The following is a 25,751-nucleotide window of genomic DNA, read 5'->3' as shown; positions in this document are numbered from 1 at the left end:
TTTACACTAGCAAGTGCGGAGAGAGTAGCTTCCCGGATGTATAACTGAAACATCAGTCAGGGACTTAAATATGCCGTTGCATATCATTAGTTGTTTCGCCTTTAATGTGGCCAATCGCTTAGGAGAATTCATATATAGGATCACTAAACTAAATTCAAGAAATTATCAGAATTAAGGAGATCTTTGTTTCCTAACACAGATATGCGAAATAAAATAGCGTCGGCATTGTTTGCCCTTCAAAGAAAATTAATTGCAGTGTTTATTATTCAAAGACAGCAAATATTGATTTGGCATAAAATTTAATATTCGCGCAGTTCAAACTCTCAGAGTCTACACACGAGGCATTCAGGAATTTATAACAGGTGTTTACATTTTGAAGCAGAAGATTAATAAAGAAAGACTAACTGTGATATTTTAGTCATTGTTTAGACATCGCACTAAAGTCTTTTAGAAGGCTCATACCAAAAGTACATTGGTATGTTGTTCATTCATCTCAGCTCTCTGCACTTCATTGTCAATGTACTTAAAACATTAATGCGGAATTTAAATGATACACTGTTTGGCGATCCCGTTTTGTTCGCTTCAAATGGAAGCGAAAAATTCTCAGTTAACACTTCTTGAATTCAAATTAAGTTGGTCTTCCAAGATTCGTCTAAACCACATTCGGTCGAGATTTTTCCAAGTGATATAACGCCATTACGCCATCGGCCAAAGGACCTTCCGCCCTGGACCTGTCTTGACTGGCTATCAAGTAATTATAAATATTAATTGGGTCAGAGTGACTCGATCTTTAGGGTATCGAGTTACCACCTTAAGTGTCAGATTTCAGATATTTGGAGAGACAGCCACTGAAGGCCAGTAAAGAAATATATAGCACGTCATGAAGGAGGCTGCCCGCGGGACAATCGAGCCGGGTTCACCGCCAAAGGTCGCCCACGCGAGATGTTGTAAGATAACTTCCTAACTAAATACCAAAGTACGTGTACTCTTGCTTTTATTGGCAGGCTGCAAATATAGCTATTGACTTTTGGGGAAATTTGCACTAATCAAGACCACTCTTCTGGCTGTACGTATGCCGAGTTTTAGATGGAAAGGACTACGCATAAACATAATATATTACCACCACCGTACTACTTTGAAGATCTGACATGTATATTTCACTCCTAATCTTGTTTGTTTGTCAACCTACGTGTATTATCCCTGATGTTTCATTCTAGTTTCACATATTTAAAAATGACCTCATTCCCCCAGACTCACCTTGTCTCCCAGATTTCAAGATAGCCGATGTTTTAAAGTAATGACCGACGTAACACAATTCAACCCCGCGAAGCAAGGACGTTTCTTGATATCTTGAGTCAAACCTTTCTGTTTCAATGGGTTTAGTCACGTTCACCATGATTGTTAAATTAAAAACCAAAGATTGTGCGTTGTCTTTAGTTTTTAGAGACGTCCCCATTGGTTGTGGTGCACCCCTGGGGATTCAGATACCTTGTGTTTAAATGGTCGGGTTGCATATATATCCACGTGCTCAGTAACAATGAGAAGAAGAAGACTTAAATCAGAGTAAAACAAATCAAAGTCACGAGTATTGGTTTGTCTAGGTTTACAGAGGAAGTTGTATATGCATCTATTTTTTTCCAGACGGACTGTAACTCAAATTGAGGTGCTGGTCATGATTCTTGGGCAAGTTTATAGTTTAAATTAAGGAACATTGAAGACCACTTTTGGGGAGAGAGAGGGGGAGAGTGGATGGAAGAATATTGCACATCTATATGAGTGCTTGCGATCGATATGCGAGGTTGGAACAAATCGATATAGCCTGGTTTGTACAGACGGAAACCAAGCCTCACTCTCAGTGTGGAATGAACTGATGCTTCGACTGGAGTACAGGCTAGCAGTAAGGAGAAGGTATGATCTAATTTGCCACTTAGAGCGACGTGCGAGAGAAGCTTGAATGTGTGTGTTTTAAAACCTTTGCGAGGTTTTAGTGAGTTGGCCCTTTTTTCTCGGTGTTGATTCAGCATTTAATGCGATTTGTTTCTCACAACTGCGGCCATTTCTACTCACTGAACTCAATAAAAATCTGAGAAAATAGATACATTGCGGTTTTCATTTTCAAAATACTGTAAGTGCATCGAAATAGATGAGAATATACAAGCCGGGCGAATAGGGAAATAACCTTGGATGATACAACAATAAGCGGAGAAACTACACGCATTGGACAGAATATCTTGAATACTGGGATGTTTTGTATTTCATTACGTGTTTCAATGACGGTCTTATATTTAACTCGTTTGTTTAGTAATTTGCCAATTAGTTTGCAGTACGTTTTCTTATCATGCTATTCAACATAGTGGTCATGTCGAATGATTTTGGAAACATGAAGCAGTTCAGTGATGTAGCAACTGATACATGTATCTACAAGTCGATTTGAGATTATCTTATAGTACATTCACGACAACTATACCAACGGTTTGAATCTTGACAAAGACTTGATTTCAATTGAAGGCACAGAAACCTAGATATAAAAGCTATTGAATGTTCGTCATAGGGGTGCGAATCTATTGATGGAAAGTTAACGAGGCAGAACTGAAATCCCAACTCTTCATCGAGGGAAGTGTGAAGCGAATGGCGCCATAAACCCCTCAAGTCCGTTCACTCTATTTCATTCAAACGACACGTAAAAGGGTACATGTACGTTTGGTAATCACCCGTAAATTAATGAAACACTATGCCTACTTGGTTAAAGTAGGGCTACACAGCAGCTTACGATGGTATAACACATTGTGAGTATCATTCACTTTAAAGTAATGTGGATATAGGAACGTACATGGTCCACGAGGTGTAACAACTATTACAACATGAACGACGCAAACAGAAACGACGTGTCATAACGTATAACAACTAAAACGTCGTATGCAAAGAACGTAAAATATCAACAACAGCAACAACAAAAACACGCACGTTATACGGCGTGAAGCGACCATAACATGTACACCAACGTATAACAAGATACAACATGATGGAAAATTATGTAACGTACCATAACACAGCAAAGGAGCGTAAAACGACGTATACGACGTAAACAAAAAGAACGTTACAGTGTACACACCGTATAATCATAGAAGACGTAAACTATAGCATGCGTCTTATAATGTAAATTAACGTATTATAAGTAAAACAATGCAAACGAAACAGCACATAACAACACAACGTTCATCAAAGTATAACGAACGTAAACCGTAAACGTTATTTTCGAACTCTAGTTCCAATCCATTTAAACATTAAAACAAAACAAAAATGACATACAAACTGACATACCTTTACATACTACTTGAAATACTTGTAAATTGTAACTAAATAGAAAAAAAGAAATTGTACTCGGGGGTATTTTCGGTGAAAGTCTTTTGATGCTAGCCTGAACAAACATTATATATATAAGAACCCAAAGCGCCACACATATTCATCCAAACAAAACGACCATGCGTGTAATTCCAATGTGGCTTTCGTTAGTTGCTATAATATTATGTTCCGGTAAATCAGCAACGCGTGTAAATCCAGGCATAACTAGACTGTTTAATTTACGGCAGAAAAAAAAAACTCTCTGACGCACTCCACATTTGAGCATCGAAACCCAACCCTATACACATTTTCAATATCTTATGTTTAAGGTCCTCGTTATGTGGTTCTTTCAGTACACTTGGCTAGTCAAACCGGAGCCCTTTCCCATCATTAGAAGTCTGAGAGAAATTCAATATTCCATTTGATATTGGATATTTCAAAATGGCCGCCGTTAGTTGTATATTACGTAGGCGAACCCCGAGAGGCCTTAATATTTCGGCTAGAAAAAGTTGTGACGTACACCGTAGTATTTTTATCGACGTACTTTGGTTTTATCGCTGTGCATCTTGGGAATACTCAAAGTTTACTAACCATGTTAAAGGTTAAACTTGCAGCCATTATAAAACAAGCGGATTAAGTCCATGAAGAAAACAAAATGGTTGATCCTTTAGACATAACTAGACTTGAAAATCTGACTGACTGTTGTCTTCTTAATGACGTTTTTCCTTTTCAAGCCCAAAGCCCGATTAAGATAGAAACGAACAGTGGTATTATCACGCGCCTGCATAACTATTATTTGACGCTATAACACTTTTATCCCACAATTCGCTACGGTCCACTTGCCGGCTGCACGCTGCAGTCAGACATCTCACAATACGCTTCACTTAATACTTTTAGAGGACTGATACAACTTGCCTATCGTTTGGTTATTCCTTTGGGAGGATACACATTTACCACAGTCCGTAGGCTTCAAGGCAGGCATGCAACTACCGGAGCACAGCCATTAAAAACAAAGGATATAGATGGGTTACCATATGAAGCTAATCATAGTCTATGTCTTTTAATGTGAAAACCGACCATTACATCAAGGCCTTTCATTGTAAGCTGATACATCCAGCTAAAGTACGTCACTGTGCTTTCTTAATCTTAACCAAGGGAATATTGAAACAGTTGATACAAGTGGAGACGATTTGAAATTATCAACATATGCTAGATTGTGATGTTATTTCCAAATCATAATAAATCATGCAAATATGATATTTTGTCAAGGCATAAATATTCCATGCAAGAACATAAGATTTAATCAACTTCACCTTACACAATGGATTGACTGATACAATGGGAAGGCTTGGTCAGACTCGTTAAGACCAATTCCTATCAATAATTAAGTACTTTCAAGATAGAAGTTGAAGATGTATACTCTGCCTGTAGCACAGTCAGCCAAATCCGCCATGGAATCAAAACTATATTATAGGAAAAAAGGCCCTTGTTCATTCATTGTTTCGGGGTATTTTATGTCTTGGTTTGTGTACGTATATACAAAAGGTCATACATACATTAACATAGCACTTACAGTTCTTGTACTTGAGATTCACTAAAAAAAATCTAAACGTTTTCAACCATATCACTGTATTTTCAATTACAAATACAACCTGACACGACAAGTAAACGGATACCTACAATGCCCCCAAAAAACACAATCTACACAATGTTACGATGGTGAAAAAAAAGTCTGCTGCGGTTGTGATAGTACAAACATTCTGTTTTTGTTTTCTTTTTTGTCAAAAAAAAAAAAAACGGTCATAGATATTTTGTCCATGATACGAACCCGTCATTTTTGCTGGGGGGGGGTCCCTATGACGTCATTACCCCTGGGCATATCAATCAATGACACTTTGTTTCTACATAGTGCAACATAAATCGTCTGGTAACACTTTGCTTCTAATCATATCGTAGCTGCTACATGAATCGTCCGGTCACATTTTGCTGTCCGCAGCCTTAACATTCATCCAACATGATTAAACAGAAAGACACCATTTTGATATTCTACGATTTTTATACTTCAAACATGAAGGAAAAGATAGCATTTGGTGATAAATCAGAGAGTTATCTGGAGCATTGTTGGATGTGAATTATTCCCGGCTACATAGTGCCCGCGGAGTCCGTCTTGCTCCGTGATGATGATAAACTGCTGCATAGTAAATTGTGGGCGATGGCCGGAAGCTAGTACTGCGTAATAAGCAATGCATGGGGAGACGGGATCTAGCTCGGGCAGATAGATGGTGAGATGTGTTAGGAATATGTGGGGACCGAAAGAGGGAAATTTTACAGACAAAAGGACACATTTTTGGGGTTCAATTTAGCTTTCTCCCTCAAAAGTATCCAACCCTGGCAATAATGTGACTCGATAAAACACAAAGCTAAGTTATTTAAATAGGTTTTCACCATAGCAAGTTGAATTGTTATCACTTTTTGCTAAGTAATTTGGTAAGTCCATCTACCAAGTTTAAAATTATTTGCGCTTTGTGAAGTCGAGGCCAGGTGCAATTACCACATAAACACACAACAAAAATATTATGCATCAAAATGTTATCTTGTTGATGTTTCCCCATATTTATAAAAAGATAGCAACGCAAAATATTATATGCGTTTTAAAAACATGGATCAAAATGGTACAAAGAAATGTTTTGATTAATTTGCCTTCGTAGTTCTCGTTTTTTCCCCGTTAAGCTTGTGATAGTAAAATGCTTAATACTCTGTGTTTATCAGCTCCAAATCGAGTCCAATGCGTGTCTGCTAGTCGCCAGTAGCGTCTGCTATTTCCTCTCACCCTACTAGCACCAGCAACCAAGGGCACCAGTACAGACTGATTTAATACTTCGACAGTTCTAGGTCCGATACAAGTTAATTTCCTACACAGCTGCAGTGAGGTCGGATGCGACTCTCTGAGTTCTCATTTCATTTATAAATTCTTGTGTATTTCTTCCCTGATTGAAGTGGATGTGGTGTTCGTATAATGTAGTTCTTGTTATGGGTTTGACGAGCTTTGGTGCTAAGGTGAGGCGCTTCTATGTGCAAACTCAAACTTGGTAAAGAGTTTTGGTGTGATGTCGATGTATGAAAATTAATACAAATTGGTTCTACTTGGTGACATACAAAAATAGTGCGTTATGACTTACACGCAGTGTCAATGCCTCATGTCTTACGGCAAAACGTTGTTTACTTGTCATTAAATACAATGAAAAACAATAAATCATCAAGTTGACCTACAATTATATTACAACTTTAATAGGGATTTCAGTGTAGGGCAACTAAAGGAAGATTTATCCAAATTACAATTCCTAATGACGACTATTCGGCTTAATGCGGCATGACTAATGCATAGCAAGTTGAATATTTATCCCGATTCACGACATCTCTAGAGTAATGTATGACGTCATCTTAAAGACGATCTTGCGATAAATAACTAGATGCAATATAATCTCTGATGCCCATAGAAGTCAGTATTTCTTGCAATAAACAAAAATATGCAAGATCAACAACTAATGTTTCGGGCATAATTAAACAATAATCAAAAACAATAAACGATCTGTTCTCCGTTATGAATCAATATACATGGTTAGTACAAAACAATGTACATATTGGAGGTGAGGAATTATTTATGAAAGCCTGTCTCATAAATTTGATCTAATTTAGCTGGCAATTTGTTGACAACGTGTTGCCGATCAATTCTGGTATGTTTTCCCCTTTACACTAAAAACGTGTTGTACACTCACCCCTTCGGAACAGACTGGTGGAGAGCCGTTTTTTTTTTTTTTTTTTTTTTTTTTTTAACAAGGCGTTACTGCAAAATCGTTGTGTTGTTGTTTAAGGGTAATAATGAATTTTAACATAGTAGCCAAGAAACAGTGTCCAATCATTTAATATCTCAGATTAAACAAAAAGAAGAAAAGAAAAAGAAAAAAGGGCCTAATTCCAATCTATTTCCATCAAAAATCTGTATGAAACTGAATCATGTCATTTCTAATTATACAACAAAAAACCGTCACTTTAAGCACAGACATACTTACTAATCATGGAGTTCTGATTAAAATGTATTTTTCGAGTATTGTACCTAGCTAGTAAAACAAACACGTGTATAGCATTAAACTTGTTTTTCCCGCGTTTGACATGCCCAGCCTCTCTTTTCTCTTATCACATTACTGACATGATGCTGCACTACAACTTAGTTGCACTTCACAACAAAGTAGCAACGGGTCCTTGGCATTAATGCCATATTATGTGATGACTGAGTAATGATATGTCGTAAGGATATTTATGATAAATTGAGACTATGGTGCGTGTAGGATGACCCTTAATTGACCTCTAGTCTACATCGATATGTTAATCTTAGTGTTAGCTATTGTTTTGTGAATGCTTAAAGATTCCTTTCGGAGTTTGATAAGCTAACCTATGGTGTTCTAATAACTTAACATTTCAAAATTGGTAATATGTTTATAAACAACTATATACAATAGTTTGACTGAACTGCTCCAAACAAAAACTGTATTAAGAAATCTTGGCAACTATTTTAAGCCCCTACATTAAGGACATAATTATGCATTAACCAACGAAGCCCTACATAACCACTCAATGGCTGCATAATAAAAAATAAGGGTAAATTGCAAAATATGTCGAAATTTGTCCTTTGTGGCAAAGTACAACTTTGGCCGGGACCTTTGTTCGCGTGCATTAAAGTAGCCCTTTTTCTCTATAATTGAGGCTTCGCCAAGGGCCTAGGCTACAACTTGTTGGGTTTGAGCGTCAAGAATGGACTTTGGAGCAACATTTAAGTCTCGGCTAAGTCAATCTTTAGACCTGGGCTACATTTTGGTCAAGGGGTGTAGATCTAGTTTGAAATATCATCTCAGAACATATCATGGTGCCACGTAGTCTTATCGAAGATGGTTAAATCTCACGTGGATTCGACAATGGTCATGAAACCAGAAACCTTAATACATGTACTGTCTCAGTCAAAGTGCCTTCAATATGGACACTAATAATGGTGCATATCATTGTGTTGACACGTCTCCACACCATGCATTTAAACATTGCTAGTACGTGCATGCCGTACTGATGCGTGTGTTGGTTCAGACTTCACCTATACCTTCTTCAAATAAGAGTAGATGTAAAATAGAACAATGAAGAATGCCGAGGAGCAAATGATGGGCTAAGATCATTTCAACAAACCTATGTTTTCAAGTTAAAATGCAATTTAGTTCTTTGGCGTGTACGAATATTGTATAATAACTAATTAATATTTAATATGGGAAAGAGGATATGAAAATACAACTGTCATACAAGGTTGAAAGATAGTTTGATATTTTGTGTGAACCTAATGCCAGGTGTTATGTGAAGATAAAGATACAGGTGAAAGTGTGAACAATTCAGTGCAATTAAACAATGGACATTGTTATCAGATACTGTTTCTAAAGCGCTTAAAATGACGCCCGTACCAAGATTAAAACTTCCCTAAAATAACACTTTACATCAATGTTTTCCTATCGTAATTATTGATAAGACAGATTGTGTCAATTGGTAAATATGAACTTTGTACCATGGATTATCGACAAACTTAAATGCTAACACAAAAAGAGGAAAGTGCCTAATAAGCATTACACGATGTTACTAGGCCTAGCTTAAAGGAACACGTTGCCTTGGATCGGACGAGTTGGTCTATAACTGAGCGTTTGTAACCGTTTTTTATAAAATGCATATGGTTGGAAAGATGTTTTAAAAGTAGAATACAATTATCCACACAAGTTTGCCTCGAAATTGCGTGGTTTTCATTTTACTGCGCGAACTAACACAGTCGGCTATTTATGGGAGTCAAAAATTTGACTCCCATAAATGGCCGACGGTGTTAGTCGACGAGGTAAAAGGAAAACCGTGCAATTTCGAGGCATGTTTGTGTGGATCATTGTATTCTACTTTTACAACATCTTTTATACTCATATGCATTTTTTAAAAAAGTTACAAACGCTTTTCAAAGACCAACTCGACCGATCCAAGGCAACGTGTTCCTTTAAACATTAGCTGTAGTCACACGCTGTATCGAATGTGGTGTTCTCTTGCTTTTTATATGTCAAGCAGTATACCTCAGAAATAACTTTGTATATTACAGTATGCATCATATCACTATGCTTTTTAGTAATGCTGGATACTTGAACTGTGGAAGTGTCATCAACTCTTGTCGATTAAGCTTTTATATGACTGTACAGATGCCTGGATATATTTCTAAATGATGTGTGTGTCAAGGCAACTTTTATATTAATCATTTCAGAGAATCATATAATCTCTAACAGGAATACAGGAAAACACAATCTGAGAAACTTTACCGCAGTAACGCTTCTCAGAATCTAATTTTGAGGCAGAAAAAAATGAGATATTCGTTTTACATAACCACAATAATCCGAAGGAAACAAAATCAAAACGTGTTTACTAAGCACAACTGTTTTGTGCTTAGCAACCTTGTTGGGCTTTCACAGCTCTAGGAAATTAGTTACATTCTCTCAACCGAGTCACACACCTCTCTCTGATTATGAGAGACGACAGTTTGACTGCATAGAGAGTATCAGGAGAAGCAGTGCACTTGATGGGCAGCTCACAATACGCATCGTTGAACATTTTAATATTATCCAATTAAATCTGACAAAAACATACGGTATCGGGAAATCTGACTCGCATTACGTTTTATCCTGTCATGGTTGATACATAAGACTGCATTATGAGAAAGGATCGTTGGTTTGTCTTCTTATTCAGCTTATTTTCTTCTAACCAAACATTTATAAGATGTTGTGTCGTGTTGTGGTGTATCCATATCCACCGCACATCATATGGATGGGTAGTAGCACTGTAACCAAGTTATACAATGTAGCAACGCATCATCACTGTCATACGCATTATCATAATGATTTTGCAGTGGTGTTTTATTATTTGCTGCCTCATGGAGACCGATGATAAGAGGGGAAGCTATTAAAAGGGTATCCATTAAGGAAATCTAAAGACTAGATTTTACATAAGGAAACGTGTGTATAAAATGTATGAAATATTAAGTACAATGTATTATAGACAAGAGAAAGAACAAAGTGTACATCCACAATGATGTCAACATGAATGTGTGTTATGAGGTTACTCGGTGCGGCACATTGTGTAGAGTGACACTACTGGTATCTCTTGTTAAGGAAACCAAGTACCTTACGGAGCGTGTAATTGCTTTGTTAATGACTGTATAGTAATGAACATTGTTTGCCTTCCACAACAGGGATATAGAAAATGAGATGTGTCACAAAGCATCAAACATAATAATTCAGCGACCATGTCAGTCATGTATCCTGTATGCAATCATGATCATGAATCCCGATTTACATCATAGTTGCCAGACTAATTTTCATCCAATGCTCAGTTTGGTATAATGTATATTGGTAGGAAATATTGATGTGCATTAAAACAGCCCATAATACGTAATCAATTAAACTTCAATCAACTACTCAATAAATATGTTCACTCATTATGATCTAAGGATACATTGGAAAAACATTATCGACTTCTAACCTGAAAGTTACTTTATTCTTATTTGGTATTACTAAATCAGTGTCCCCCGCATTTGTCTAAATTGTCGAAAACATCAAATTTATGCTGATTTCTTTAGTCGACATCAACATTACGCACGCTTCATTTTTAAGAACAACATGGCAAGAAGACTGAGTGTTATGGGACTGTGGTTTAAATCGTTCCGGTTCCACTAGTAACACAACAAGATTATAAGATATTGGAAATGGTATTTTAATAAAATCTTGTGGTACATCGCACCTTTAAACATCAATGAAATATTAACCGCCAAGCACATATGGCATTACAAACATAGTATTAAATATACTCACGCACAGCTCGCTGCCGCATACTCAAACACCCCGCCGTTAATTAGTAATTTAGTAAGATAATTACTTTCCATTCTTATTTACTGCTTGCTTTAATAGAAGTGTCAATAAAGGACGAAAGGAAGTTATAGAGGGTTGTTGACTATAGTCTCCATAAACATCTTACGATTCTTGTGTTTACATCAGTGGATGAAATACAACACAATCAGACAATGTGGATGCCGAATCTCATATAGCATTGTAGGTCATTCATTGCGGATACCATGACAAAGGAAATATATTGCTTACATTTTTTAATAGAACTACCGAGTTGCGAATAAGTAATGTTGTAAGAAAACATTCGTTAAACGGTAACCTCTCTTGATTAATTCTTTGTCATGGACAAAATGTATTTATGTTTAACATCCAATGGAACTGTGCTATTGAAGCCTTGTGAAAATGTTAACTCCACAACGAATGGATTATTTATACATCCTCGTATAAGTAAAAACACAATTTGACATCATTGTTAATGTTATGCACAGAATGAAGTGTGGTATTTCCAATCAAGTATCTGTGTATAACACTACCTGATGTTATGGCTGGAGGGTCTATAGTCATATACACAGAGTACCAACCTACCATCACGTATAATGTGTAAATTGCTCCACTGTCGAGCTGCAGTGTTTGTTAATTAGTCACGTGTTAAAGCATATTTTCCTCTCCCGATGGACAAGTTCTGAAATGTCCTTTCTTGCTGATACTAAATCTGTATTTAACCTTACATGACACCCTATCCAATGTATGTCCAGCTGTGGACACCAATGATCCAGCAATTCAGGTAGAAATTTAAACATTTATGCCTGGTTTCTAAAGCCTAGTGTGTCAGGCTGGCACAGCTGTTAGTTATTACGGTGCCATTGCAAGTCTGCCGAACAAGGAACAAATATACTAGCATTTATAATAGCGCACTGTTGATGTGGCTAGGGAATGGATGCATATACAGAAGAAAGCAAGAAGTAAGGTGTTTAGTCATCTACAGGCTTTCTTATAATATGCTGGGTTTTATTTTGATCACAGAAATCAAAGAACTCATCAGGTGTCAACGGATTTAAACTCAGTAAATATAATTGTATTTAAATTATGTATGCCTGGTTGATAATAAATATACAGTTTAGTTGACGTGGGAAAAGTATAAACATTTAAGAGAAACGCCAACGGTTCAAAGTTCATGGCTTTGATATATATGAGTTAATTAGTATTAAGAAAGTGAAAACACGAGGCTATACAAAAATCATCATTGTACCTTTAAACATTTCTGAAGCCTTGTGTTGTATCTAGTAAGTATTAGCATTTCAAGAGATTGTGACTATTAGGTGTATTGCAGATCTCTTTTGCAACGTGTCGAGCTTGCTTTTGCCAAGATACTTAATGTTTTCTATACAACTTTTAATTGTACCGTTATCGTTGTGACAACTCATACGCAATTTGACTATGAATCAAGTTATAATGACATTAAAACCATCCACACACCGCATATCGTTGAACATTCCATCAAAGTGAAGATAATGCCTTTTGTTTTAACGTCGATTTCCCACACAATGGCAGCAGTAACTAGGCAACACAAGCAAACAAAACATCATTGTACTGCGATCGCTCCTATACATGCAACAGCTCTAGTTTCAACCATAAAGACAAGGCGGAAGCCACTTGACTTTTCTTCCCTCCATGGCTTTCCTTTCTTCGCGATCCAGCTTCTATTTTGTTATTTCAGCTTCAGATGAACTGGGTGATTGTTGTCATTAGTGAAAATAGGTCGATTTTTAGTGACATCGCTAGAAACCTTCCGCATGCAAAAATTGGATCACACGACATTAAAGCTCGCCTTTTCTGTGGAAAATAAGGCCTGACTTCAAAGATATTATTACTGTCTTTAGTGTATATATGGTGAAATTTTTCAATTTTTGACAACATTTCAAAGTGTGCGAAACAAATAAATAATGTATATTATTTTGATGCGTTAATTTCTTGAATTCTTAGGAGAAAAAGCTTTATGAACAAGCAGCATGGTTTAGAATATATTATGTCAATTGGTACCTATGTCTTGGTACGATGGCAAATATACCATCATTAGAAATCACGCTTGCCGAGAAGCGCAGTAAGTCATACAACCTCTGATCCAACCTTACTCCACATTAAATATTAATTTAGCTTCAATATTACAAAAGGCCAACATCTTATCGTCATGCCAATGAATATAATTATGAAGGTCATGGTTTTAATGCGAGTGGGTTTCGCAAGTCAGTCTCAATCAAACTACGCAATTTATCATCAAAGATTTATCGGGCGTATACAGCACCTACATGTAGCCTGAGTGTAAATGTAGCCCGATAATACAAAACAGACACGTCCATTATGAAGGTTCTGCTATAGTTGCATAGGTACAATGTTAAGCTTCATGTGAGTTAATGGTCTATACTACATTTTGTGTCAAGTTCACACATTAATCACGTGTCAAACAAACTGCTATCATCATTATGCATGTTTTGGATACCATATCGTCCTCTAATTGTCAACTGATCCAAATGCAAACTTGGCCTAGGGTTAAATATCTAAATATACCATGTTTTTAATACAATTAATACATCCAGGTGTAGCTTATAAGCGTGGTGCAACTAAATATTTTAAACAATGGTTATATTGATTACGTCACACACAAGTTATTGAGATTTCAAAGGGCATTTTTTTCTAGAAAAATGCATTCGTGTGGGCAACAATTATTTAGTCCTTAAACACAAAAACGTTTTGTTCTGTTTTGTTTTGTTATGTTTTGTTCTTGTTTAATTGTTACTGCAAATGATATTCGTTAACAACCGCAGTACGACAATATGATTGTAAAGACATACAAGTTATTCATAATATTATAATAAATGTGTGTGGCAATCCTGAGTGCAGTACGTGTATGCTCATAACTTACACCAGCTCAGTGAATGTTTTAAATGTTGACAGGGTAACGTTATGGTTGAGCTCACTGTGTGCAGACATAAAAGCCGACCTTGAAACGTTACAAGAGCGTTTCCGTTCACTGCCGGGGTGTGTATATATTTATATAAAAGGATTACAACTTGATCACTTTAATCTCTGCAAGTATGAAGTGCTCGCCAATATTGATTAATGCAATTCTGGATATTCTTCTTTGCTTTAATGTTAAAAGGAACTCACAAAGAGGCTGCGAACTATGATGTGATTGTTCACACCAGTAGGTGCACAAGTTGTGCACGTTAGCCTTTGAACCCACAGGCTTCGTTATGACGTCATGAATTTAGTCTGGTTCCGGTAAGGTATCATAAACATGGGAGTAGTGCTGCAGGTCTAACCCATATTGTATCTATTACTGGGTGATATTGAACACAATCAGCCTGTTTTAGTCAAATACCATATTACCTCTAGGTATTTAATAATAGTGGATTCATTGTGTGAACTCTATTCTCTGTTCTCTTTTATAAATTCGGTACCTCCGCTAGGCCTCTACCTCAAATCTTGATATGTGTGAAAGGCCATGGGAAAATGTGTGTAAAATACACCCGTTGGTGCGGAAGCAAGCGATCTAGCTTGTCTTCAGCCGAAGATGTTCCTGCGTATTCCACGGCTGGCTGCAGACGGCTCTTTCATGTATTGATTTTGAAAAAGGTTAATGGGCACCGGCTGTTTTTAGTCTGAGCTTCAACATTTTCGGTTAAGGGCGTTTTGATAATCAGAGAGGCGTACTTTATTGCATTAATAGACTGCTACGTAAATCAGAACAGTAACGCGCCTCATTGTAAAAAAACTCACGGTCATGCTAAATCTTCTGTAAAACTTGCCTTAATTAGGTCTGAGGAAAACATGATATGACGAACGTGCAAATACTATTAGGAGACATTTGTTGTATACAAGCGCCAAAAAACACAATTAACGGGACACGTGGTAAATAAGTCACTTCTTTTGTTTCAAAGGATTTCCATGACATCAATGAATGCCACGACCTGGAAAATCAACGTAGAGTCACGCAATCTACTTTTAACATCGACTTCCAATAATTATAAAACATTGGTGCGTGAACATTTTGGTGGACGCAATTACCCCCCCCCCCCCCCCCCCACAGCATGGAGGAAACAGCTTCAAACCTGAGGCATCTTGATGGATTGGTTCATGCAACAGTCACTGCTTTCAAACACGACCAGTGTGATAACTGAATTATGAATTCAAAAACTGTCTGTAGAGGGTAGCAAGAGTGCAAATGCACTCCTTTTTATCAATATCCATCCATCCAATCTGAAAATTCTTTGAGCAATGGCGCTTAAATTAAAAGCCAAAAAGATGATTATCATTTGCCGAAGTATTAAAATGTCCTTCTTCTGAATAACGACACTATTTAATTAGAGATTAGTTTTAAACAGTTTATAGACAATCATTGGCTGAATATGGCTGTGCAACTTTGCATTGCTTATTGTTTAATTAATTACAAGTGTTTTGTGTTAATAAAACCTTGCTCAAACAAATAAGTTGAATTTCGAGTGTTTTCAATAATGCTGCTGCTTAAAATCGTCGCCGCGATTTTTTTCCACATCCGAGTTTCTTAGTTTGCTGTGATCGAATATGCCGCTCCAAAGCAAACACAGAAAAGAACCAATGTTGTGTCTGGAACAGTTGGAAAGGTCGCAGGTGTGTTTCAGCATAGTTTGCCCTTTTATAATCGGGTCGATTCTTCACTAGAAGGGTACCTAGAGTAAATTGGAAGATTCATGTTATTTGAGACCCCCCCCCCTCCAATTTTTGTCATTTCTGTTTTATCATTCTTGGGCCCAAACACATTCAGTGAGAAACCCTCAATTTTGTCAAAACTTCGTGGCAACGGATAAGTGACCAAACTAGTTAAAGGAACACGTTGCCTTGGATCGGTCGAGATGGTCTTTAACAAGCGTTCTGTAACTGTTTGTTGTAAAATGTATATGGTTAGAAAGATATTGTAAAAGTAGAATACATTGATATACACAAATATGCCTCGAAATTGCGTGGTTTTCTTTTTACCCTGTCGACTAACACGGTCGGCCATTTATGGGAGTCAACATTTTGACTCCCATAAATGGCCGACCGTGATAGTTCGCGACGTAAAAGGAAAACCGTGCAATTTCGAGTGATACTTGTGTGGATCATTATATTCTACTTTTAAAACATCTTTCTAACCATATGCATTTCATAACAAACGGTTTCAAACGCTTTTAATAGACCAACTCGTCCGATCCAAGGCAACGTGTTCCTTTAATTTGCGTAATGTTCGTTTTATCAATATTATCTTCGCGCAAACTTTATTAACCATTATTTTTAGAGCATTAACAGATACCAAAGAAAAAAGCTAGTGCAATGTTGGTTACAGACTTTGTGATATCCAAAGTATTAGTGTCTAACGATCAGGTATTATAAGTCTCATTAGACTCATTTAATGTAACTATAACATTCTGAGAAAGATCGAATTTCTCATCTCTATTAGATTTCCGAATTGTTTCTCTCCGTCTGGGAGTACATCGCACGGTTTCGTTAACTGCTTGTATAAAGCCATGTCAATGTGGTTTGTGCACTGGGACATCTTATAAATAGGAAAACCAATCCATCGATACCAGCAACTCAGCTTGAAGATAATTTAAAAAGATCTTTTTGATCCTACCGTTGGGGTTTGGAAGTAAAAGAAGAGATGCCAAGTGTCTATTGGCGATTGCCTGTGCCTAATCTGCGTATACAAAGCACGCCTCTCTGAAGACCATCCAACCCCGACTCCATGGACAGTAGACACCTTATTAAGCTAATATCAAGAACTCTACACAGAGAGCACATCCACACTGCGTGATTCAAGAACACGAAGCTCAAACGAACATGTTTGGAATGACAATAAACAAACCACGATGAATTATACCCTGCAAATCTAATTGCAAACCCCTAAGATTAAATGGTGATCTTGACAGGACTGTCTTCTTTAGAGAAAACGTGAGTTGAAAAAGATTGAATTTACACACAGATCTGGTAATGATTGGGGTGTAGACCTGACAATATTATGTATAGAGTGATGGTCCAATGTGATGCAAGCACTACGCGGCTATATTTATGTTATATTACTCTAGAGCCAAAGGCAAGCAGATGAATGCATCAAACTTCATTAGCAGTGAATCTTGCCATACTCCCCGCACGTGTTGTCTTGTCGCCTCGTATAAAAAGACATCAGAGCTAGACACGGCTCTAGTCCCATAGCTGTGGTTTAGCGACTAGAACTCCGTATCGATCCTACAGCAAAGGTTTCCTTAGGGCTTCAACGTGTAATACAGGTCACCAAATCATATCACATTACCAATACATCAACGTAGGAAAATACTAGGTTGTATGGCTATAGTAATCCCAAAGGTTTTGCTGCTTGGGGTGATGAAGAAGGAATAATAACTCCCTTGGTTTAGAGAAATACTACTGTTATCAGATTCATACGAGGAAGTGTCCTCTAAGGGGGGGGGGGGGAGTGTAGAGAAATTTTAGGATTGGAATCATTCATATCATTTTCTTGATGAATGCCTCTATTTTCAATGAATCAATTGAATCCCGTTTACCGCAGGGGCAGGCGCTATATTGGACGTTAGATCAGACTTTCTTATTCAGTCGTACCTTCATATTGGGCAGTAATGCATCAGGGCAGTGTTGTGCTCATACATTATCTTCTCACATCCACTGAAATGAATGAAGACATTTGTGTCTTTCCCCAACAACAGATAATGTGTAATCATTAGCAAACTCCAAACAAAACCTAATTGTGGCACCGAATTTTTTTTTACTATTACGAATTCAGTGGGTGTAGGATGTATTCTTTGCATGGAGTGGGGAGTCATGTGGAATCCAAACTAAAACACCAACATAGCAGTTAGGTTTCAGGGTGTGTCAACTTCACGTTTAATGTTGTAAACGTCAACAATAGTTCACACATAATATAATGTTCTCAATAACTTCCCATCGATAATAAATTGTCTCAATAATCGGCTAGACCTTAATAGAGAGTTTGAGTCACCATTGAGTGTGTCACCGAATCTTACCTGTGGTTGCAAACTTACGAGCCGTACAAAAAAAAAGAGAAGCAGTAAACCTAAATACTTTGAAAATCTTCAACAATTCCATATTAATTGTTTCATCCATATAAGATTTGAGGCATTGCATGGTGAGGTATTAATGTGTGTTTGGTTTGCGGTAACACCATTTTTCGTTCATATTCGTCGAGTTTCCTGAAACAACACAAGTTCATCTGTCAATGAAAGTTAATTACTGCTTCATAGATACATTATTACTTGACCTGCAAAAACAAAAGTGTGACTATGCAACAAAAGAGTTATCATACACCAATATTAAAATAGATTTTGATCAAAATGCCTGTTTTGTAATAATGTTATGCAAGCAGCAAGTCTACTATCGTTGTGGGTCATTGCACCTTTATCAAAGAGAGGCCATCTTGTTTTCTCCTTAACTCATTGAAGCCGAATTGAGGCTGGACATAAAAACAGACTGTCACCTTAACACTAATGACGAGGAGGACTAACAATGTCGCTATGTATACAGGAATCGGACATGGGGTACAATACCTTTCTTATAGTCGTTATCAATATTTCATTTTACTGTAAATTAATATTCATCACATATTCCCCATGTTACATTACAACCAGTCTTCAACCATCTCAGCATAATCTCCGTTCCAATTAGACTCCTTTCCGTGTACGTACCCACGAGTTCACAATTAAGAACATGGACAGTATTTACTGCCAAGGAATTGAACAATATGTCCACATGCATTAAGTCTGCTTGCTCAATTACACAATGTAAGAAACTACTTCAGTACATATTCAATTCACTCATTATTTATTCGTCTTTTTCTCCGGATTCAAACATTATTTTTTCTATGTCATTTATTCCTTGCGCTATGATGTTATTGTACAAAGTTTATCGTATTTAAATGTATGTATTATTATATATAATACGAGCCCAGGGTTCAAACGTTCATTTTCTTGTTCAGTCATTGTATAGTATGAGTATGATACATCTAGAGTTACAACCAATCAAGTCTGCTCATTCCGTAATTAAACAACTGATTGCGATACAATTTAACTGTGAAGCTGTATTTGCAATTATTTTATAACAGAGCACCGATTCGCTGCATAGATTTCCCGGGTAGGCACAATTTATCATTTTGGATAGATATGGTGACTTTAAGAAGCTGTATAACAATGCTTACCTCCGCCCATAGTTGATGCAGCAACCTTCTTAGGATAACTGTCTGCTAGTGAATTACTCATGAAAGCTTGGTTATCGTGCCGCACTTCAGAGGATGAAACCGGTTCTGGGCCGTTATTTGGAGTCATTAAATGATTGGAACGCCTTCCAACCTTGTTGTCTACCATCGGTGATTTAGCTCCTATCTAGCTGATTGGGGTAATTTTGTCACTATATTTTTCTTCAAAATGAATCCAGGACATTCGTCGACATCGTTGAGATAAATGCTTCAGTGTGAAGTATGTTGTGTAGATGACTTTACACCAACAGGTAAAATGTAGCGATTTGGCTGTGAAATCCAAACATGAGCAGCTGAAGCGTTGCAGTGTGGGGGATATTATCAGATTCCCTCACATTTTCCTCTCCCGCCCTTTTTGCTGCACGATGTGAAGAGAGAGGATCGTCTGGTCATAAACTCTCATCTGTCTCTCTGTTTGCCACGATGTGTGGCCGTGCATGCTGGAGCCATACGCCGTTATGGAACTTGAACAGATCACGTGCTATATCTAGATGAAGACGAGTGCTTATCAAGCCCGCCCATTCCTCATTTGGAATGTACCATTATCACGCCGGGGTGGCTAATACGCGACACATAGCCTGCAGGGGTGAGAAATATACAGGTGGTTACTAATGCAAAGCGTTGAATGAAGGAAACGAATTATGAATGGGATCAAAAGTGATATTATCTTTGTTAATACTACTTTCTATAAACACATGCTTTTAAATGTTTTTTCTTCGAAAGAGTTTAACAAATAATTTGACGTAGTGATGTCCGTCTTGTATGTTTTTCTAGTAAATGGTTTGAACTGAGCCATCAGTAAGTCGTTAAGCTTGTTTTGACGTTACACCATTATTGGTTTTTATGTAAGAATTCAATAATGACTTTAATTCTACTTTATTTATAACACCATTTCCAAAGCTTGTGGTCTCCGAATGAAATCATCGTCTTGAAAATATTTTTAGAGACAAAGTACAGGGCATCAGTGCGGCAGGAAGTAACGTATAGGTAGAGGCCACCACGGACAATGTCTTAGACATCTGATTGTTATGCTAGACAAATATTTTCTAAATCAAAATCCATACTTGTAACATCAAAGGTACCATTCACAAACATTATAGTTGTAACATCAAAGGTACCATTCACAAACATTATAGTTGTAAACTGAAGTTAAAGTCTAAGTGACATCCTTCAGAGAAATAAGTGCGTCAAAAATACTGTCAATGGTGAGAACATAGCGTTTCTGAAGAACGACTACCGCGATTAGAAATGAACCTGTTGCGGTCTTGCGCACACAAATTCACGAACATGAACTTAATCGTTTAATTAAGACGACTAAAATAGTATAATAATTATACCTGCACATGTTAGTAAATGGCGTGTTTATTGGAAATTTGGAGTAATACTTCCCCAAACCAATGATGTTTCGGCCAGTGTATACTTCTGACGCTGGTCTACTTATTAGTAACATTTAGGTATAATAAATTATTTGAAACTACAAGGGTTTACTTTGATTGGTCATAGAAGTTTATCCTTACAATTTATTATGTTTAAATTTGAAATGTCACATTGGGGTAAATGTTAAGTATTGTAAGAAATAACATCAATTCACGATATCACCTCTTTCTTTAGCAATGTGACATTGTGTTTAACCATCAGAAAGTAACGACCACTTCAAATACACTTATTCTGTGAAGTTTGTGCGAATTGTTTGTCTGACAAACATCACGTATTTCTACAATGAAATGAATTCAAAGTAATGTCTGACTAGTACTTTAGTCAACATACTACATCAGAGTCTGTCGTGTGTGGACTGTTTACTGACACAACACACTACGTACAGTATTCACATAGCCCTGCACGTTTCTACACAGCCAGTGTTTTGAGTCGTATGTTCTCTGAGGGGTAAGCGCAATAGCACTCCACCGGTGCTGGACACTCCCGTCGGCTCTGCACTATAGCCAGAGTAATCAATCATTTTACATGGTTACTGGATTACTTTATTGCGCCGATATTTTGCACGCAACGTCGAGACATTTCAATATTTTTTCGATCTGTTAATTGTAGTTTTACTCCCTGGTCATCAATCAATCTGCAGCCTTAAAGGGTGTAGACACTACTCATGCGGTATCGCTAAGTTTTAATATTATAAGCGAAACATTTTCACCAATATTAAATTATAATTTTTATTATTCAACCTGAATATTTTGTTATCAAATAGAAATCACGCGCAACATGAAGACCTACATATAGGCTAATGTGCTATAAAAGCACATTGCCATAAAACATATTCATAGATGAATGGTGATCATGGACCTTTCAATATATAGGCCTATCCACGTAACTGTTTTTATAAGTGCACATTCATAATCTTTTCGGTTATGAAACTTTTCGTTCTAAACTAAGTGAGCACGTTTCTTAGAAAAATACCATTATTGTATGTTTGCTGAGTATGAGATGTCTAGAAAAACACTATTAAAATGTGATCCATGAAATAGAAGCTTCGACCATGACTTAGAAATTAACATAATGTACAAATAAATTAATTTAATTGACGTATAAAATTGCAAGAAATTCTCCACAAACATTTTCCGCCCCTCATAAAAGAGCAAAATTATGTTTTAACATTCATATTTAAGTTTAAATATCGAAGCAGTCAGTCTTCCTTTCAGGATGTTGACTATGAAATTATCATCTTACTTATCAAAACAACTAAAAAGGAACGTTCGAATGAACAGTTGAACTCCGACTATCATTTTTACCCTTTTTTTATTTTTGTTTGAACGGAAAAAACAAAACAAGTTTTAGAGTATACGTATAATCTTTGTATCAATACAATTGTATACAGTTAGTTCCAAATCAACTAATCCAGTTGTTCACATTTCTTTGTATAATTTAGTCATAATGTACAGTTATAACGGATGTAACTAACAAACAAACAAGATGAACAAACAACACCCGACTCTCTTGAAAAACATTTTATGTCATTAATTTACTCATGAGGTCGGTATATTATAAATGCCGCTCCGTTATACAGCGTCACGTCTCCATTCCTCTAAGGAATGATCGTAGACCCAAGCTTTGTCTTTGCCCTGTAGCATAGAGCGACATCGGGAGAGTCTCCAGTACCCACTCGACCCACGCCAAGTACCCGGACATCTCGCTGAATATTACCTTGAATAGTTCCCTAAGGACATCGGTGCCTTGACCAAGTACGTACCCGTGTAACCGCAGTGCTGTTTTACTCGCCAAGCAAGACGGAGAATATTTTTAGAAAATTATTTTTGTAGATGTCCAGGAAGAAGATTCTTTGGTGTAACTGCATGTCTTATGGTTTATTCGCCGGAACCAGAATATATTTTTAGATTTAGGCATTTTTTTCGGTTTTAGGTTCATAATAAAAAAAATCTTCGACGGAAATTTATTTATTGGGTTGAGCATATTATTCCAGAAAGTTGCTTCTATTTTCAGACTGAGAAAATCTGAACTGGAAGGCACCCTTTTGCCTCTCTTTGGAGTTTGAAGCAGTGTTTCAATTCAAAGAAAGGCAGAAAAAAAATGTAATTTCTTATTGTCGTATGGTTACCATGATTATATTTTTTTGAAAAGTGGTAGCGTTTTTGAGATATTGTCGTAACGCTGGATCGGTTATGTCCACTCAGAAATATTATCTGCAATTGGTATACACACTCTGAAAGACATTACTGCGGTAACAGCAATGTTGTCATAACCGCTGTACTCTGAAGTTGAGGTTCTCAAACTCCCTTATACTGACTAAATATGCTGCACCAAGTAAGTTTTTACTGTCATTATTGTCGAAGTCATTATCAATTTATACAGACCCTTTACACAAAGGGAATTTTAGTTTGTTCATAGTTGGTGATATGATTATTGCATCTAATCGACACCCTGAACTTAATATAGACTAACTCTGTATACAATAATATATGAAAAACATGGGGCTAGTATCATAGCGACCACGTGACAATGTTCGTCACTAACGTCGTCAAGAAGGACATTTGCAAAAACCCAATTTGACGAAGAGCGTTTCTCTGTTTAATCTAGAACAAAACAAGAGGGTTGTAGCAATACATTAATCTTAAACACTACAAACATAGAAAGCCTCTGACGGAAACACGGTCGTCTTAATGATGCAAAGTAGTTATTTTGACGTCAAACTCTCTCCTGCCATTTTTAGAATGCAGTGGCAGTCCATATCCTGTTTTAACTAAGATGTGTGCAAATTTACCCAATCAAAACCATCATGCTCTCTTTAAGCACGTCAGTGTTTACATGAATTGTTCGATCTTTATATTAATTTTATCTTCGACGAAAGACTTGTTTATTTACCATAAGTTATCACAGTAACCCCCGGTGCAAGCAGCTATCCATAATCACACCCTACGTTTACATTTACACATGCCCTATTTTCTGAAACATGTTAATCTACGATACAAAAGAGGGCGCCATCACGCCTAACCCAAACTGCTACATGTATGACGATTAATTCAATTCACTTATGAGTTTTACCGTAAGTTTTTTAATTATGTATGTATTAGTTTTAATTATTTTGACTAATCAATGTTACGAGCAGAGTTCGGCCATGGAAATGGAAGGGTAAAAAGAAACAGTCACTAAAGGTGGACACTATTGGTAATTACTCAACAATAATATGTTATTTTTCTTTTTCTTTTGAGTGGAACTCTAAGACTTCGTTTATTCATCACCGACGCAATACTTAACCCCCCCCCAAAAAAAAAAAAAAATAAATAAAAAAAATAAATAAATAAATAAATAAAATAAGTATACAATAATATCAACCAACACAATATTATAGCTAAGTAAAAAAAAAATCGATAAGTTAAACTAAATTATCCAAAAACTGCGACAAAAGTGATGTTAAAGCCATGCCGTTACCATTGGGGATCGTTATTTGTCTATGTAATTAGTCCTAACAACTTTGAAGATTGAGAAAACAAACTACTGAAATAACACCAATCTCCCTGAGTTGGACGAGAGTGGGTGTTTTCTGCAATATTCAGTCGATATATTTCAGTTCTTTAACTGAGAGTTCCATTTAAGATCCCCATAGGAAATCTAAAAGCTCGTCAGTTATGTGTGAGATGTGGCGTGCCAGGTTCTTTTCAATTTGTCTCCCAGGACTCCTGCCAATTTTTAGCCACTCATAGCGTTAAAGACTTGCCATAATTTGAGCGACTTTCAGACAAGTGACTAACAAATAATTTATAACAATTTTTGTTTACTATAATTATAATTATTTGGTTTTGCTTGTTGTTTACATGTCTACTGCTTTACCCGGGAATGTTTTCCCCTTTCACTAATTATACATCACAGCAGGTTTGTTTTCAGATAATCCTGACTTAAATCAAGAGCTATCAAGTTTAAGAGTCTAATCAAGGGTGTCGTATGTGTTGCCCTCCAAAGCATCCAAGATAAAACCACAATTAAAATAATATTTTACAAAAACATGAACATCTTTGAAGTGTGAACTTTGTTATTGCTGTAACTATGTGTGCACCAGTGTCCTGGTGTGGACTTTAGAACAGGTTGTACCCGTTAATTAGTAATAACGATGCCACCTCGCCCAAAAATCCAGACACTTTAAAAGACACGTTAAAAGAAACATAAACTTAAACATCTTGGCTTTAATGTGACGTGAGGTGAAACTTCCAGGTTAACCAACATGTTGGGTTACAATGTCTTATTTAAAAACTTAAGATATTCTTTTATTAAAACACATGAAACTGGTTTTTAGTTTGCTCGTAACCACCTGCTTTTTACGTGGCGCGTTGAATGTGGTAAAGTGAAAGTGTTTTATCACAGTAGTTCTTAGTTGCATGGGCTTCAAAACATCAGTTAACAAATTTACTATTTTATACACCCATGGTTTTGTGGTTTAATGAAACAAACACTTCTGCTGCTCAGAGCAGCTCGGAGTAAATCACTGAAACAGTCCTGCAATCAGTATATCAAGCTGCTTATTACATTCAATCTTAACGCCTGCCACATCAAGTGTTGCTTGATCATGGAATCGCTAAAACGCCTGTAGTCAAAGAAAACAAGTGTGTAAATGAAGTGATTTATGAGACTCGGTGAAGAGAATACACAGTTTAGACTATCAATCTCTCCCCAAAATGAATTGGTTATTTTCAAATGTTGGA

General features: G+C 36.7%; 1 protein-coding gene across 1 annotated transcript in view; it reads right to left on the bottom strand.

Moving 5' to 3' along the window:
* LOC139953312 (synaptotagmin-15-like) overlaps positions 1 to 20,031 on the bottom strand; it is a 60,804-nt gene extending 40,773 nt beyond the window's left edge. Inside the window, exon 1 of the mRNA XM_071952805.1 lies at positions 19,534 to 20,031. Coding sequence (XP_071808906.1) covers positions 19,534 to 19,699 — 166 coding nt within the window. The 5' untranslated portion in view covers positions 19,700 to 20,031. The remainder of the gene's footprint in view (positions 1 to 19,533) is intronic.
* Positions 20,032 to 25,751: the final 5,720 nt, after the last annotated feature.

The sequence above is a fragment of the Asterias amurensis genome, chromosome 21 (genome assembly GCF_032118995.1).
Source record: "Asterias amurensis chromosome 21, ASM3211899v1".
NCBI lineage: Eukaryota > Metazoa > Echinodermata > Asteroidea > Forcipulatida > Asteriidae > Asterias > Asterias amurensis.
The sequence above is the reverse complement of the archived record's forward strand: the minus strand, read 5'-3'. Positions and strand labels throughout refer to the sequence as shown.